Consider the following 17,564-nt stretch of genomic DNA (forward strand, 5'->3'; position numbering starts at 1 on the left):
AAAAAAAAAAAAAAAAAAAAAAAAAAAAAAAAAAAAAAAAAAAAAAAAAAAAAAAGGAGGTAACAGTCCTAAACAACAACAATTATAGATAGTTGTCGAACAATTACTCGATGAATTGATTTTCGCTTCCTGTTCCTTCTTTTTCCTGGCTGCTTTTCGCTTCTTCACACCCGACGGCATAATTGGCCTCTACTCAAGACTGAATCCTTTACGCAACCCGCCTGTGGGCTCTATGCAACAAAAATTCTCGCTCCGTGTCACTGCAGTTGTGGAGAGAATCCTGTGGAAGTAGGGCAAGAGAAGGGAAATGGGAGGAAGAAGGAAGAGGAATTTCAATGGGGGATTCGTCAAAACTCCATTAGCGGAAAGAAAGTGTGTTTATAAAGCGAAAAAATGAGGTTGGTTTGGTCTGGTTGGTTCCATTCCTTCTTCCTCTTCGCGGCTTTGCGTTTCAAATTAAATAAATAAGACAAAATCGCTATTTATACTCACGCGCTTCCACTCAAATTCCTCGAGTTAAATTACCATTTTACCCTTATCGCTCTTTTATTATTTAACAGATTCGTTAATTTTAAAATGTTGAAAATGTGTAATTTTAAAAATTCAATTTTTTATATTTTTTAAAAAATTGATTTTATTATGATTTATATTAAATTGCTAATTTATATCATTTTTAGTCTTTAAATTTTGTAAATTTCATATTTTAATTGGTGAATTTCCAATAATAAATAATTGAAAAGTTTATAATGGTAAAAATTTAATTTATTTCCTATAAAGTTTATTTATTTTTAATTTTGGTATATTCATTAGTTTGGAAAAATCATATCTAACCTTTTATTTTTTAATTATTTTAAAAAAAATTAAATTTATATATAATACATGTTATATTAATAATTAAAATTTTATAAAATTCAAATATTATCTATAAATTACAACGCATTACTAACTCTTGGTTATAAATGTTAAGTATTCTAAATCTTTTTAAAAATATAGTACGTTCGGTTAGTTTATAACCTTATTTTTGGGTTAGTCGGGCCAACCAAAAAAATATTGATCTGCAAATTAAACTTATTTTTCAGAGAAAAAAATCTAACTCAACTCAACCTTTATAGTGTGAGTTTAATTTGGGTTGGTCGGGATTATCGAGTCACGTGAAAACTCCTAATTTAGTCACTATAATTCAAAATGTTTTATTCACATCTTTATAAGAAATGTTTCGTTCTCTTCTTCAACCGATGTGGGCTTAAAACGTCTGTTAGGGTGAGCCCCTCACTTATAAGAAATGTTTCGTCCAACCGATGTGGGTCCACCGTCCGATTTCTATTTTGGATATCATTTGTAACAGCCCAAGCGTACCACTAACAGATATCGTTCGCTTTAGCTCATTACATATCGTCGTTAACCTCACGATTTTAAAACGCGTTTGCTTGGGAGAGGTTTTCACACCCTTATAAGAAACGTTTCGTTCTTCTTTCCAATCGATGTGAGATCTCATATAAATCATTTTCAAGTACAACCAACTCAGTATGAACCACTTGAAAATGTCAAAACTATGAGATCAATTTCTTAATTAATATCCTAACGAGCATTGTTACATAGAGTTACAATAATGCACAATTTATAATGCATAATTTTATTTTATGACAAACCTACCGTATGAAAAATTATTGCATAATCCTTTTGTCCTTAGCCCACGGTGAGCCAACCAGAATGCTGGGCCCACATTAGTTGGAAAGGAGAATAAAACAAAAGTTTATAGTTACCGTGGAGTCAAAAGTCCATTTTATCCTTGTAATTATATTTTTCACAAGTACCAATGATTTTAGTTTTACTGTATATAGTGAATTCATTTCCAAGTTTCCAAGAGTCATTTTCACCCATGCAAATCAAAGCATAAGCCCTTGCAGGCAATACCGTAAAACTTATTTCAAATTGCCTAAAATTATTATGTGAAATATTAATTTACTTAATTAATGAATTTATAATGGGAGACTAAGTATTTCGCATTGTATAGGATACTCTCTTAGTAGATATTGTCCGCTTTGCCCTGTTACGTGTCGTCATCAACTGGTGAAAGGTTTCCACACCCTTATAAGGAATGCTTTATTTCCATCTTTAACCGATGTGGGATCTCAATGTCCTTGCTGGCACACATCCCCGGTGTCTGGCTCTATTACCATTTGTAATAGCCCAAGCCCACCGCTAGCAGATATTGTTCGTTTTGGCAGGTTACATATCGTTATCAGCCTCACGATTTTTAAAACGCATCTATTAGGGAGAGGTTTTCAGACCTTTATAAGGAAGGATTCGTTTTCCTCTCCAACTAATGTGAGATTTCACACCCTCACTCACGTGTTTACTCATGAATGATTTAGATAAAAACATTTGTAACAATTGCAAAGTGACTCGTATAAATAACGTTAGACTGTTATCATTTTGTATGTCAAATACATACTATTTAAGATTACCATAATAACCTTAGATTTAGACAATATTGAATAACGTTATACACGATATAAAAATAATTTATTTTTTACTAATAAAAAATATAAAATTATGAAAATTACGAGTGTCAGATCTCATATCGGTTGGAGAGAGAAACAAAGCATTGAGTGTGGAAACCTCTCCCTAGGAGATGTGTTTTAAAATTGTGAGATTGACGACAATACGTAATAGGCTGAAACGGACAATATCTAGAGATGGACTTGGGCGGTTACAAAGGGCGTGCCAGCGAGGACGTTGGGCCTCGAAGGGGTGGATTGTGGATCCCACATCGGCTGAAGATGAAAATAAAGCTTTCCTAATAAGGGTGAGGTTGACGGTGATACGTAACAGACCGAAACGGACAATATCTGCTATGGTGGGTTTAGGTCGTTACAACGAGTTTTAGGGTACAAATCTCAACATGATTACGACACTAGAATTTACCTAACTTTTCATTCTTAAAATTACTTAATAACATTGGGACGTGTTAAAAATATAGGTTAAAAAATTCTAACCGTTCTTATGGATAGGATTCGATCGAGTTGCATGCAAGTTGGCTCGGTCGAGAAAGTAACCTAAAAGGGAATGGGACATCATGTTATTGCTATGAAGAAAAAAAAAACAAGGAAAATTATTGAATCATAGTTGCCTTTTTGAATCTTTTATATCTATCAGACGGCTAGGGAGGAGGGGACACGCTATTATTGTACGTACTGGTTCCAGCAGATCAAAGCTCAGTAGGATCAAGCTTAAGGGAGCCAGGTCCAAAGCTAGCTGGTGGAGGGCTCGCAGATCTTTGACGAGCGACGAATTACTGAGTTTTGAACTCATCGTTGCCACCGCAATTGACGTTTTTCCTGTTGAATTTAATCGTTCTTGATTCCTAAAGGTCAGACGCCGGGGAATTTCGCCATGGATGCGCTCAGAAAGCAAGCTAGCAAGTTCAAGGTTCAAGTTGCAAAGCAACAGCAGGTGATTTGAGAATTATCTCGTGTTTCAGTTTCTGATCTTATTGGTTTAGTTCTAAATCTGGTTTATGGTTCAATGTTTCGTCGGTAAGAAAGATCAATGTGATTGTTGTTGTCATTTTTCTCTGTAAAGGGTTGGAAAGTAGAAGTCAATGAGTTATCTTAGCGGGACTGTTTCCTTTTCAGGATTGTTATCATCCTGTTCTAAACTTTAACTTGATTGATTTAGTTGTCCGTTGTTCTTTGTAACTGTTGTGAGATGCTGATTTTTTATTTTCCCTTTTCGATCTTCCATATTTCCCGAATGGTAATGGCAGTATCATTTGGCAGTTTTTTGAGCATAATTTTCCAGTTTAGAACTTAGAAGGAAAATTGCTGATTCCAAATCTGAAATGATTCTTTGGTTGGCGGAGTTAGATGCAGACTATTGATATGTTTCCTGATGTCCACATGTCAATGCAGTATGATTTTGAACCCTGTTTTTGGTTCTGAAAGTAAGCATATTGGATGATAGCTCAAATAATTTTCATGTGGGGAAGATGCAACCATTGTGTGACAAATGAACCAAATTCACAAATGTTTTGCAGTCTATTTATTTGGTTATTCTCGTGAAAACTCAAAGATTTTGAAACAATGATGACTTCTTCATTATAACGTTCTTATTCCTTTAATTTAGCTGGGAAAAGGACGTCTACTTTTTGGAACTCAATCATCAACTTAAGTTTCATAATTGTTATATGGAAAGAATAACAAAGAATATGAAGTCTAAAGGGATTTTTTTTTTTTTCTGTACTTCAGGCTGTAATAAAGCAATTTGGTGGGACCGGCTATGAGAGTTCAGATGTGATGGTGATAGATGAGGCTGAAATGCAGAGACATCAGCAACTAGAGAAACTCTATAGATCAACTCGTGCAGGAAGGGTAACATGTTATGCGCACTTTCTGAACCATGATTTATTAGTGTTCAAATTCAATTGATGCCTCTCTGTTACAAAAACATTGATATTGGTTAATTATTGGTCGTGCTATTGTGAATATATGGCATTAAGCCCATCCAAATTCCCCTTTTAAAATGATGTTAATAAATAAGATGATGCTTGACCAGAATTTAAAGCGAAGATAAATAGATTTAGAGATGTGGGTTCTGTGGTGTACAATGGATTCATGTGATCCTTAGACAACTAGAGGTTTTGTTGTACAGTTGATGGGCATCCGAGTATCTTTGTTATGGCCTTATTTGGGCTTGAATGGCTTCTTAAGTTGTGTATCTAGAGGAACTTACGAGGATTGGTATATTAGTGAATGACCGTTGAACATGAGGTCACGTGTTTGATACCCATGGGAGCATCTTTGTATGATATTAGGGTATAATTGTTTCCCAAAAAAGAAAAAGGAAAAAATATGGTGGTTTTCTTATAAGAAAAAGGGAGTGTATGATGGTTTGGTGTAGTATGTTTTAGATCGAGATAACTTGATTAATTAGTTTGGTTCATGTTTACTTACAAACTGAACCGTGCCAATGTGGTGAGAAAGGTGGGTTTACTGCTTCTTTGTTCGCTTTTCTTTTATGAGATACAGTTTTATACTATATTAAATTGTATTTTTTTAATTAGAAACTTTGTTTCGAGTTACTTTGCGATTTAGATTTCAATGCAACCAAATGTGGTAAGCCTAGAGTTAAACTTTTTCCTACTTGAGTGATTACACATGTGCCATCCACTTTCTCCCTTCCTCTTTATTTTCGTAGTTTGTGTCCTTAGTAAGATGATTTGATTAGGGAAAATAGAGGAATTCAATGGAGGATTTGTACATTGTATCAGTGTTTCACCAATCCAATTTTCTCCCATGAAGAAATTTTATCCTGAAAACTTTAGTATTTGTTTAAATCAGTCTACTTCAAGTTAATCATTGTTAGATGATCTCAATTGTGACACATGAAACTTTGTCGATTTTTAATATTTCAAATGTGTTTAATTGAAATCATTTTTCATGAGAGAAGTGTTAGGATAAGTTACAAATGTTAAACGTGTTTAGGGTTTTTTTTTTTGTTGTTCGGAAGCTTTGGTTTAAATATTTGGATGTGACAGTTATAATTTCAATTATCTAGAATGAGTGGATCTCGACATATCGTGAGGATTTATTTTCTATACAATTTGCAACATTATCATGAATTGTCTGCTTCCGTCTTAATTGATTTTGTTCCACGTCCTATTCATTTCTTTCTGTAGGAATTCCAAAAGGATATTGTTAAAGCAGGAGAAGTATTCACAGCCATAGGCTATAGGCATATTGAGACAGGTGAAAATTCTGCAATGACGTTATTATTGGACTTTACATCATGCGGTAGAGATAATTTACCGTGTAAAATACAAGGCTTGACCTAATGGCCATACTTATGTTTGAAAACTGTATTAACTCAACTTTATCAAAATTGGCTTTCATGGTTTCCTTCATGTTTATAATCCCCGTGTCTGTCAGGTAACAAGTTATCTGAGGATTGTTGCAACTATGGAGCTAATAATAACAATGAAAACATATTAGCAAAAGCTTCATCTATATATGGCGATGCTCGCAAGCATGTGGAAAAGGAACAGGAGGACTTGATCAAGCTTTTATCTTCACAGGTTGGTGTGACTGCCGATTAATATTTTGTTTTCATCATTGCATTTATATAGAAACTTAACATCTTGAATGAGTTCGATGTTTTTTTTTTCTTTGCCTGAGCTGGCGAGTTGAGGATGATAATAGAATTTTAGTGATCATATTGTCTTCTTTTTGTCTATTCCACTTAAGTTGCTCTCTCGAGCTAATAGAAATGGAACCATTTGAAAATGGTTAGAAACATCCATCATGACCTTATGTCGACTTTAGCAAATCTTTTAAACCATTTCACCATATACGTGATTTTAGTTTATTAGCTGAATGAAAAGTTATAACTCGGTGAAATTTGTGGCTTTCTGTTGGTGTACCATTTCCATGCTTCTTTTTTCTTTTATTTGTTTTAGGCGACTGGAGCAGTTTATTAAGCTCCTATGACTCCTCAGATGGATCTCTTTTCCACCATTTTTTTTTTGTAAATTTTCTTGTCTTTTGCAATAACAAATTTGTTCCTTCCTAGTTTTTATTTATTTAAATATTTTTATATTAAAAAAAAAAAACTTAGAATATCGAAGCCATTAGGGATACTACTTGGTGAATTATTTCTTGGGGATTGTTTTTGTTTTTTTTGTTTTTTTTTTTTTTTTTTGGTGTAAATTTTCTTGTCTTTTGCAATAACAAAGTTGCTCTCTTGGTGAATTATCGAAGGCATTAAGGATACTACTTAGTGGACTGTTCCTTCTCAGTTTATTAAGGAAACCTACTTGGTGAATTATTTTGGCCCACTCCTTATCAATGGCATTAAGGATACCTTCCCTATCTAAGTTGGAAAACCATGCCCCAAAACGGTATTTATTAAGAATATTGAAAGAATGCACATCAGCACATGAGCAAACAAAAAAAGAATCAGCCCACCACACTTGATGCCTGAACAAAGAAACAAAAATTATCCAATTATCTCTCAAACCAAAAATGTCCATAAAATTGCTGGAAAGGTTGCCTTTTCTAGGGAGGTTATTCTGACAAACGGGTATTTGTGCAGTTTTATGGAGTTTGTGGGGAGAGCAATAATAGAACCTTTAGAAGGTTTGATAGGGATTTTGCTGTTGTTTGGTCCCTAGGTTTTATGTCTCTTTATCAGTTTCAATGAAGATGTTTTTTCATAATTATCTGTCATGTCTCATTTTACTGAAAATGAGTCTTGGTTTTTTAGGGTAAATTAATAAAAATACCCTTGAATTTTTGTACCTTGCCTCAAAAAAATACTCTTGAGCTCTCTAAAGTTTCAAAAATACCCTTGAGCTCTCAAAAGCTTCGATAATACCCTTGAACTTTTAAAAAAGTTAAAAAATACTATTACCGTTAGTTTTGGATGGAAATCACCCATATTTTATTTCAAAAATACTCTCGAACTTTCAAAAGTTTCATTTATACCCTTAAAAATAAAAAAAAAAGGTTAAAAATACTCTTAAACTTTCAAATTTTCGTCAATATTCTTGATCTTTTTTTAAAAAGTTAAAAAGATATGGTTACTATTAGTATATGGATGAAAATGTTAGTTTCATGCTTAAAAAATGCATGAACATTCAAAAGTAGCGTTAATACTTTTAACTTTTTGAACAAAAATTTAAAAAAGTTCTTGCTGTTGGTGTATAGATGAAAACCATTTAATTACACCCCCACAGATCATCTCCCTCTTTTATTTCTATCTCTATGCCCTATTCAACTATGGCTCAACAATTCCTCATATTTGTCATCTCTTTTCCCTTGCTTCTCGAATACCCTCTAATTTTCTTTCGTTTCTCAATCTCTAAAATCCTTCATTCTTGTTTTTTTTTTTTTTTTTTTTTTTTTTTTTTTTTTAAATATCAGAACTTTAAACAAAAAGGAGAAGTTCTCTCATGTATGACATTTCAAAACATAAATATAAGAACTTAAACAACCAAATGGAGTTGAAAGAACCAACTTGAAAACAAATTGGCTAATGCTCAAGAGTTCCTCATTTTTATTCAAAATTCTAGTATTAAAGGAGACAGAGAGAGAAAAAAAAAAAAAAGAAGAGAGGAGATATGTGAAAATCTTTAGAGATTGAGGAAAGAAAGAAAGTTATTTAAGAAGCGATGGAAAAAGATGAGAAATGAGGAATTGTTAGGTCATAGGTTAAAGCAGAGAAGAGAAAGGAAATTGAAAAGGGAGATGATATGTGAGGCGTAGATAAATGGTTTCCGTCTATATACTAACACTATAAACTTTTTTAAACTTATTTTAAAAGATTAAGGGTATAAGTGTTACTTTTAAAATTTCATGGGTATTGGTACTAATAGTTTTCTTAATATATTAACGGTAAGGGTATTTTTTTAACCTTTTAAAAAGGTTCAAGGTTATTAATGAAACTTTTGAAAATTCAAGAGTATTTTTTAATTTTTTAAATTATTTTAAGGGGATTAATAAAACTTTGAAAGTTAAAAGAGTATTTTTTAACTTTTAAAAAATGTATTAATGAAACTTTTGACATTTGAAAGGAATTTTTGAAACAAAGTATTAGATTGGAAGAAATTGTGTTTTTAAATCTTTTTTGAAGTTTAAGATTATTATTGGAAAATTTGAAAGTTAAAAGGGTATTTTTGAGAGAAAATATAAACTTCAGAAATATATTTATTAATTTTGCCTTTTTTTTTTTTTTTTTTTTTTTTTTTTTTTTTTTTTTTTTTNTTCTCATTGAAAGTTTAGTTCTTCTTTCTCACGAGTTTCATTAAATTGGAAAGGAGTATCTTAGTTTTTCTTGTCATTTTGTGCGCGTATGCTCTCTCTCTCTCTCTTCACGTACATCTTTTAGTTCTACCTTTAACTTGAGTTAATTGTAGTTAATTTTTTTTCCTCTCTTTTATTTTTTATTTTGATTTGACGACTCCTTTTGTAACATTCTTCTTTTGTTGATCAACATAGATTGGAAGCCTTTTGTGTGATTCCTCCTCTTTTGGCTTAGCAACTCCTCATCCCTTTGACATTTAGATTGTTCTTCGTTTTTGTTAGTATATTTGCCTGATGTTTCTCATCAATTTTCTTTTATTGATGTAAATGAAATTGTCATGGTTTGCACTGACTTTTTTCCCTCTCTGGTGTATGTTTTTGTAATAATTAACAATTAATTTAACATGAAACTTGTTGATTTTTCAGATTTTAGATCCCTTGAGGGCAATGATTACTGGTCCTCCTCTAGAAGATGCTCGAAATCTTGCTCAACGTTATAGCCGAATGAGACAGGAAGCAGAATCACTGGTACTAAAAATTTCATCTTATTCATCAACTGTATGCAGTAGCAAATCTTGTTTTTTATTTTATTTTATTTTATTATTATTATTATTTTTATAATTGTTTCTTTTCCCAATAGACCGTCATGTTTGGCTGTTTCTTGTGTTTGTAAATTTGTAAGTTTGTAAATTGTATTGCCTTCTCAATTTCTATTCAGGCAGCAGAGATTTCCAGAAGACGAGCACGTGTTAGGGAATTCTCTAACCCCGAAAATGTTGCAAAGTTACATGCTTCAGAAGCAAAGATGCAGGAACTAAAAGCAAACATGGCAGTTCTTGGGAAGGAAGCTTCAGCTGCATTAGCCGCTGTTGAAGCACAGCAGCAGAGACTTACTTTGCAGAGGCTAGTTGCTATGGTGGGTATGAACTTGGTTTTAATTGGCTAAAATACAATGTAAAGCATGTAGTAGTTAGTTAATACTTGCTAGTTTAATGGTTGGAATGCTGCGATGAGTTTGATATCCATTATGATGCTGTTCTTATTAAGGTTGAAGGTGAAAAGACATACCATCTTAGAGTAGCTGCTATCCTCGGGGAGGTCGAAACAGAGGTTAGTCTCTCGTGATATTTTTGCAACATCGACCACCCTAACTAATTTTATGCTTTTTTTTTTTTTTTTTTTTTTTTTTTTTTTTTTTTTNTCACGGAGAAACAAAGAAAAGAGTCCGCTCCTCCTTTGATCTCATCAGAAAATCACCCAGAGAAATCATCATTCTTTTTGGCTGAAGTACGCTTTTCACTGGTCATTAGTATTCATAAGAACAAATATATACTAACAGTTCCACTGTTTATTTTATTTTGAACTACTCTTTCTATCTTCTACCATCTTCTACCATGCACAAGGAACACGATTTGTTTTTGGGTCCTGTGTGTTGAGGATTGTTGGGAGGGAGTCCCACATTGGCTAATTTAGGGAATGATCATGGGTTTATAAGTAAGGAATATTGGTATGAGACCTTTTCGGAAAGCCCAAAGCAAAGCCATGAGAGCTTATGCTCAAAGTGGACAATATCATACAATTATAGAGAGTCGTGATTCCTAACGTGGTATCAGAGCCATGCCCTTAACGTGGCCATGCCAATAGAATCCTCAAATGTCGAACAAAGAAGTTGTGAGCCTCGAAGGTGTAGTCAAAAGTGACTCAAGTGTCGACCAAAGGGTGTACTTTGTTCGAGGACACCAGAGAAGGAGTTGAGTTTTGATTAAGGGGAGGCTGTTCGAGGGCTCCATAGGCCTCAGGGAAGGAAGGCTCTATAGTGTACTTTGTTTTGTTTGAGGGGAGAATTGTTGAGGATTATAATTTAGGGAATGATCATGGGTTTATAAGTAAGCAATACATCTCCATTGGTACGAAGTCTTTTGGGAAGCCCAAAACAAAGCCGTGAGAGCTTATGCTCAAAGTGGACAATATCATACCATTGTAGAGAGTCGTGATTCCTAATACTGTGCAGTGTCAATACTTTACCCCATTTTGGCGCCGAACACAATTTGTTTGTTGGTTCTTGAATTGTCCATAATGCCTTTCCAGGTTACTAGTTTACAGCCACTAAGAGGATGATTTAAGTTATTCTTGGGAGGGAAATTTGAATGTTAACCCATGCTGACTAGCGAATAAATTATCTTTGGGATCATCAGATCTGTAAAAACTGGATTGTCTCAAGTTATTGTGGTGTACTTTCTTTCATTCGTTAGCTCTTTCAGCTGCCTGCTAAGTCCCGATTACTTCTTCAACTTTTATAGAGAAAAATAGAAATTAGCAAGCCGAGTCGATGTTTAAGGAACAAGAATAATTCTGGATACGCTTGTAGCTCCGAACGAGTGAGATTGGTCCCACATGTAGTCTGCAGTGGTCTATTTGGTGACAAGTCTGGTGGATATATAACTAAATATTTTGCAATATCCATGATCTGTCCTTTTGTGCTGGTTAATCAAATTTATGTAATAATTGGTTCGCTTGCAGTCGACATCGCTAAACCTTTTGCTCTCATTTTCCTTGATATAACCTCATTCTTTTTCTCTGAACGGCTACTTAGATATGCAGTTCTATTAATTGTTCATAATTTATAAATCTCTTTTAATTTGTGTAGGCGGTGCATTCTTTTAGCGCTGCATCAGAGAAGGAACTGAGCTTGTCAGTTGGTGACTACGTTGTTGTGCGGAAGGTACTTTTTATCTCCTTGTGACAATTTTTTCAATTATTTGTTTCAAGTACGCATGTTGCAAATTTGGACGCCTAGGGAATATCATAAACTGTGACTAGAAAGATTAATAAAAGAGACATAATTGTTTGTTTTCAAGTTGTTTTTCATGGATTGATGGGTAAACTGAATAGATAGGCTCTTGAATATTTCATGTGACATTCCACGGGGGAGGAGAACGAAACACCCTTTATAAGGGTGTGGAAACCTCTTTCTAGCGGACGCCTTTTAAAAAATCTTGAGGGAAAACCCAAAATGGAAATCCCAAATAGGACAATATCTGCTAGCGGTGGGCCTGAACCGTTACAAATGTTATCAGAGTCAAACACCGGGCCATGTGCCAACGAGGAGGCTGTTCACCGAAGGGGTTAGACACAAGGTGGTATACTAGCAAGGACGCTGGGCCCCGAAGGGGGTAGATTTGGTGGGGGTCCCACATCGATTGGAGAAAGGAACGAGAACAAGTGACAGCGAGGACGCTGGATCCTGAAAGGGGGTGGATTGTGACATCTCACATCGGTTGAGGAGGAGAACGAAATACCCAGGGTGTGGAAACCTCTCCCTGGCAAACGCGTTTTAAAAAAACTTTGAGAGGAAGCCCGAAAATGAAAGCCCAAGAGGACAATATCTGCTAGCGGTGGGTTTGGGCCGTTTTAAAACGTGTCTACTAGGGAGAGATTTCCACATTCTTATAAAGAATGCTTCGTTACCCTCTCCAACCGATGTGAAATCTCATAATCCACTCCCCTTCAGGGCCCAACGTCCTCTCTGACACTCGTTCTCCTCTCCAATCGATGTGGGATCTCACAATCCATCCCCCTTCAGGGCCCATCATCCTCTCTGACACTCGTTCTCCTCTCCAATCGATGTGAGATTTCACAATTCATCCCCCTTCCGGGCCCAGTGTCCTCGTTGGCACTCATTCCTTTCTCCAATCAATCTCGGATTGACCCCCCTTCGGGGCTCAGCGTCCTTGCTGGCACACCGTCTGGTGTCTGGCTCGAATACCATTTGTAACAGCCCAAGCCCACCGCTAGCAGATATTGCCCTCTTCGAGCTTTCCCTTTTGGGCTTCCCTCAAGGTTTTAAAACGCGTCTACTAGGAAGAGGTTTCCACACACCTATAAAAAATATTTTGTCCCTTTCTCCAACTGACATGGGATCTCATAATCCATCCCCATTCGAGGCCCGACTCTGGCACTTGTTCCCTTCTTCAATCGACGTGAGATCTCTTTAACATTCTTGTAATTTTGAAGATGAAAAGAAGTCTTGAGCACTCAACTTATTCCATGTCTCCAGTTTTTTATGCTATAAAGGAAAGTAAAACTCGTGGAATCTATTAAATGTTCTGTCGCTTGAAAATCAGCATATTCATGCAGGTGAGTCCTTCAGGATGGTCAGAAGGAGAATGTAAAGGTAGAGCTGGTTGGTTTCCATCATCATATGTGGAGAAACGGCAGAGGATTCCCACTATGAACACCGTTCCTGAAGCTGTTTAATCCACATCTGAGTGCATATTCCATAGTCGGCTTCATTCAGGATGGTAAGCAGTATTGATCCAATTGTTCACATATATTGGGTTTTAATATCAATTAAATTTATGTATTCTTTTCTCAACATCATGGTTTAGATGTGTACTTGTGTATAGTTATTCGTTTTTTGGAAGAGATGATACCATTGCATGAACCGATTAAATTAGCGACATCGATTAATGTGATCTATGGTAACTTGCTGTGTAATATGTCTATTGTTATGTGGAGACCAATAACTTAGGCACATTTAGAATTTATATTGTTTTGTTGGGTCTGTCTTGAAGTGAACTGAGAGGCTCGGAGGTTCGAACCCGAGCACGTATATCATATTCTTATCCTGAAATTAGTGGTGATGTAGTCATATTCAACACCATGAGAGGGAAGATTTGTATGTCTTCTTATTGATTAGGACACTTGTCGAAGTGGTGACTCAGAAACCACGTCATGGAAGCTATATTTCGAAACTCGTCATTGGTATCACCATAATACAAGGAAGTCAATAGATACATAGATAGACGAAGGAAATCATAACTATACTTTAACAATAATATACTTGGAAAAGACCGCTTATGTCGAAAGTTTTTGGTTATTGTCGAGAAATGTAGAAGTCCCACGGCTAACATACTTAGAGTGACAAACTTTCCATGTGGAGACATCTATAGGTTGGAAGCGTTTTTCTTTCTTTTTCTTTGCACTAACAAATGAAATCAATCATATTTTTAATATGTAGAAATCTAGATTTTAAAATCGGGAGGAAAAATCCANGCGAACTCAATCTACCATGGATATCGTAATTTAATCTCTTATAAAGTTGAATGTTCATGTAGCGTTCTTCGTTAATATTATGTAAATTTCTTCTTTCCTTTTGAGAATACAAAATACAACTTCCAATAGAAATTTCATTGGGTAACATTTGGAATCTACTAGAATATGTGCCACATGCATTTCTCTAAAGAATGTCATAGGGGATGCAGGAATGTCAGGACCATCGATCATGTCGTAGGGGATGCAAGGGAATGTCAGGACCATCGATCATGTCATAGAGGATGTAAGGGAATGTCGGGGCCATCGACCATGTTGTAGGAGATGTAGGAATGTCAAGGCCATCGACCATGTCGCAAGGCATGCAAGAACGTCAGGGCCAGCGACCATGTGGTAAGGGATGCAGGAATGTCAGGACCATTGACCATGTGGTAAGGGATGCAGGAATTTCAAGGCTATCAAATGTCGAATCGATGGCTCCCAAACCTGGATTTCAAATCCTGAACACGAGTTAAATGTTGTAACATAGTTTTCAACAACTTATTTATGACAACAACAATGAATAAATAAATAAATAATCGAGACCCGACAAGAATTAAACAAAGAATGTAGTCTTTATCTCCATATTTGAGAAAACACTTACCTTTAAATAAAGTTCTCTCTATGGCCTAATTCAATTAACAGCCGCCAGCAGGTTAATTTTGTTATTAACTTAAATAACAAAAAATATAATAATAATAATAATAATAATAACGGTTACGTCCACGTCAATTGGAAAGTGCAGCCCACGCGCCACTTGCAGCAAACAACTCACACGCCGTTGGCAATTGGAGCGAGTGGGGAAAAGATACATCAAAACGCTGCGTTTTGGAAAGGGCGGGGGACTCGTTTTCAAAAGCAGACGAAATAGAGCCACCTCGGATAAGTTGAAAAACATTTTAAACAAAAAAACAACGCCATTTCCCTCTCTCTCTCTCTCTCTCTCTCTCTGTTGCTCTATCTGGGAAGTCGTGCTGTGGAACAAACCCCACTCTCGTCCCCTCCCCGCTGATTCTTCAAACGCCATTTTTCCTTAAACCCCCCAAAATCTCCCCACTCCCTCTGTGAAATTTAGGGTTCAAAAACATGTCCTGTCTTTTCCAAGCTCAGATCCAGTCCAGCCATGGAGTTTTCTGCTCTTTTTTTGAGTTTACTAAGCGGCGGTTTATGCCTCGAAGGTAGTTTAGTTGATTCAATCATTTTTTTTTCTTTAGATTGTGTGGATTTATCATGCTTTTCGGCTAATGTCCTCTGTTTGAGAGCTGGGATTTGATGATTTTGGAGGATTTGTTTGTAATTTTTGAGTTGTTTTGTTTGCGGTTTAACTGTTTGATTAAATGTCAGTGGGGTACGAACTGTTGTATGTCTTATGATTTATGCCTATCTACTGGTTTCTGGTTATATGATGATTTCTTTTATGTTTGTCATTGAGAGGAATATGGATTGCTAACAGCTGGCTATGTGATTGTTTGGGAATTGGGATAAGTTTATCCACCTTAGATTGTTTGGGAATAGACTATGGATTGCTAACATAGTCTATTGAATGGAATGTTACAAGAAACTTTTACTGGATTGTCTTGTCTGGTTGTCTGCATTTAGTGTCGTGAATCTTGGAGGCTTCCTTTCTAATGGTGTTTTGAAAGCACTGTGAATTTTCCTTGTTTCTTGTTAAGCCATGTGTTTCTTGGAAGGTTGTCTTGTTTTCTACATTGGGTGAACCTGTAATTTTTTTTTCGTCGTTGATATTTGTGAGTGTTTGACCTTTGATTGCTGAGAAAACTTATGGGATATTAGATTCTAGATAGGTGGCTACCATGGATTAAACTCGTTCATTCTAAGCTCTTTATTAGTTGAAACTATGATGTTGAATCTTCTATAAGTTTTTTTTTCGTGAGATCCCATGTTGGTTGGAGAGACGAATGAAGCATTTCTTATAAGAGTGTGGAAACTTCTCCCTAGTAGACACGTTTAAAACTTTGAGGGGAAGCCCGAAGAGGACAGTATCTACTAGTGGTGGGCTTGGACTGTTATAAGTGGTATCAGAGCCAAACACCGGGCAGTGTGCCAGCGAGGACGTTGAGTCTCCAAGGGGGGGTGGATTGTAAGATCCTAGATTGGTTGGAAAGGAGAACGAAGCATTCCTTATAAGGGTGTGGAAACCTCCCTAGTAGACGCCTTTTAGAACTTGCCTTTTAGAACTTGAGGCTGAATTAGCTCACTACTGATTTCAAAAGTTTTGAGCAATTATCTAATGGTTGATATGTGCCTTTAATACTTTTAGCTTGAGAAGGACTATTTTGGTTCTTCTTTGAAATGGTTTGCTGATAAAGTCGTTATTAAGGTTTTACATAGGTTTCAAGGTATTTATGTTTCAAGCAAAACTGAAAAAATGAACTGTGAATTCTTTAGGTGAGAGGATCTCCCGTTGATTGGAGAGGGGAATAAAACATTCTTTATAAGAGTGTGGATATCTTCCTAGCAAACGCGTTTTAAAGTCTTGAGGGAAAGCCCGAAAGGGATAGTCCAAAAAGGACAATATATGCTAGCGGTGGGCTTGGGCTTTTATAAATGGTATTAGAACCAGACACCGGACGGTGTGCCAGCAAGGACGCTGGGCACCCAAGGAGGGTGGATTGGAGAGAAGAACGAAACATTTCTTATAAGGGTGTGGAATCCTCCCCCTAGTAGACGCGTTTTAAAACCTTGAGGGAAAGCTCGAAAGAAAAATCTCAAAGAGGACAATATCTGCTAGCGGTGGACTTGTGTGTTGTTGTGAAGTGTGATAGTAGCTGGAGTGCCTTCTTCCCCATTACTACTCTCCATGCTCAATCAACTGTTTCTGTAACCTCCCTCTTTTATGAACCTCAAATTCATTATGTTCCGTTCCGTGCTAGGTTGAGATACGGAAGCCATAGCTGCCGTAAGGTTCACGAAGCTTCAAATCGCTGTTCGTGAAGGATTTGCCCGACTCGAAAGGCACCGTAGGATTTTGTGCATTGAGGTTGGGAAGAGGGAATGAAGCAACTGGTCCGCTGAGCATAGTTGTGTATGTAATACATTGATATTTTGTAAATTGATCTGATCGCTTCAAATCAATTTGGTTAGTAGATTCAATTTTCAATTTCCATATCTTCATCTTTCAGCTTTTTCTTTGTCCATTGCCTTTCAAATTGCACGGATTTGGTAAATATTAAAAATTGAGTATCATCATCGTCCTAACGATACTACTATCGAGCAAGCTCGACTAGTTAGAAAGCTTCTCTGTCCACAACACGATCTTAAAGAGTTTTGAGTTTATTAAGCATTCGATGAGGTGCATCATCTATGAAATCGAGCATATTCATTGACATTTTGAGCTTCGATTTAAATGGGATCACTCGTCTACTTTATTAACTTAGCATAAAACTTATGTTTGTGAGTCTATGAATCGTACGGAATGGAAGTATTTATCAATCAATTTTGATCTCTAAATTTTTATGACTGAACTTTCAGTTTCATTACTTTAAATTTATATTATTATTACCATTTTAACCTTGAAATTTAAGAAATATTGCAATATTAACACGCACATAGTTTTGAAATTCTAGTTTTAACTTAATTATTTATTAATTTCTATTTAAGGGTTAAAAGGGTCCTTTTTTATAAAATATAAGGAATAAAAATACAAGGATT

General features: G+C 35.7%; 2 protein-coding genes and 1 long non-coding RNA gene across 7 annotated transcripts in view; 2 read left to right on the forward strand and 1 right to left on the reverse strand.

The window, feature by feature from the left end:
- LOC111802315 overlaps positions 1–453 on the reverse strand; it is a 3,894-nt gene extending 3,441 nt beyond the window's left edge. For 3 of the 4 annotated variants that reach the window (XM_023686630.1, XM_023686629.1, XM_023686628.1), the window contains exon 1: positions 108–437. In XM_023686630.1, coding sequence (XP_023542398.1) covers positions 108–180 — 73 coding nt within the window. In that variant the 5' untranslated portion in view covers positions 181–437. Of the gene's footprint in view, positions 1–107 lie in introns of all 4 variants that reach the window. The other variant, XM_023686631.1, reaches the window with a different exon arrangement.
- A 2,699-nt stretch (positions 454–3,152) lies between these two features.
- On the forward strand, positions 3,153–13,348 carry LOC111801669 (SH3 domain-containing protein 3). 2 transcript variants are annotated; one of them, XM_023685754.1, is made up of 10 exons: positions 3,153–3,456; positions 4,251–4,373; positions 5,681–5,750; positions 5,931–6,076; positions 9,228–9,329; positions 9,520–9,717; positions 9,849–9,915; positions 10,003–10,088; positions 11,449–11,523; positions 12,939–13,348. In XM_023685754.1, exons 1-10 carry the CDS (start codon positions 3,397–3,399, stop codon positions 13,056–13,058), a joined length of 1,047 nt encoding a protein of 348 aa, XP_023541522.1. In that variant the 5' UTR covers positions 3,153–3,396; the 3' UTR covers positions 13,059–13,348. The 2 variants fall into 2 exon arrangements, with proteins under 2 accessions (XP_023541522.1, XP_023541523.1); XM_023685755.1 differs by having other exon boundaries at positions 9,849–9,911; positions 9,999–10,088.
- Positions 13,349–14,818: 1,470 nt separating this feature from the next.
- LOC111801671 lies at positions 14,819–17,106 on the forward strand. The gene is made up of 2 exons (XR_002816166.1): positions 14,819–15,070; positions 16,787–17,106. It is a non-coding gene; the product is annotated as an uncharacterized LOC111801671 (long non-coding RNA).
- Positions 17,107–17,564: the final 458 nt, after the last annotated feature.

Source organism: Cucurbita pepo, chromosome LG09 (genome assembly GCF_002806865.2).
Source record: "Cucurbita pepo subsp. pepo cultivar mu-cu-16 chromosome LG09, ASM280686v2, whole genome shotgun sequence".
Classification (NCBI taxonomy): Eukaryota; Viridiplantae; Streptophyta; class Magnoliopsida; order Cucurbitales; family Cucurbitaceae; genus Cucurbita; species Cucurbita pepo.

What these genes read in the sequence shown, in the direction of transcription:
- LOC111801669 (XM_023685754.1), top strand. Translation starts at nt 3,397, where the DNA reads ATGGATGCGCTCAGAAAGCAAGCTAGCAAGTTCAAGGTTCAAGTTGCA. An exon ending in TCAAGCTTTTATCTTCACAG is followed by an intron (nt 6,077 to 9,227) that starts GTTGGTGTGACT and finishes TTGATTTTTCAG; the next exon opens with ATTTTAGATCCCTTGAGGGC. An exon ending in GACAGGAAGCAGAATCACTG is followed by an intron (nt 9,330 to 9,519) that starts GTACTAAAAATT and finishes ATTTCTATTCAG; the next exon opens with GCAGCAGAGATTTCCAGAAG.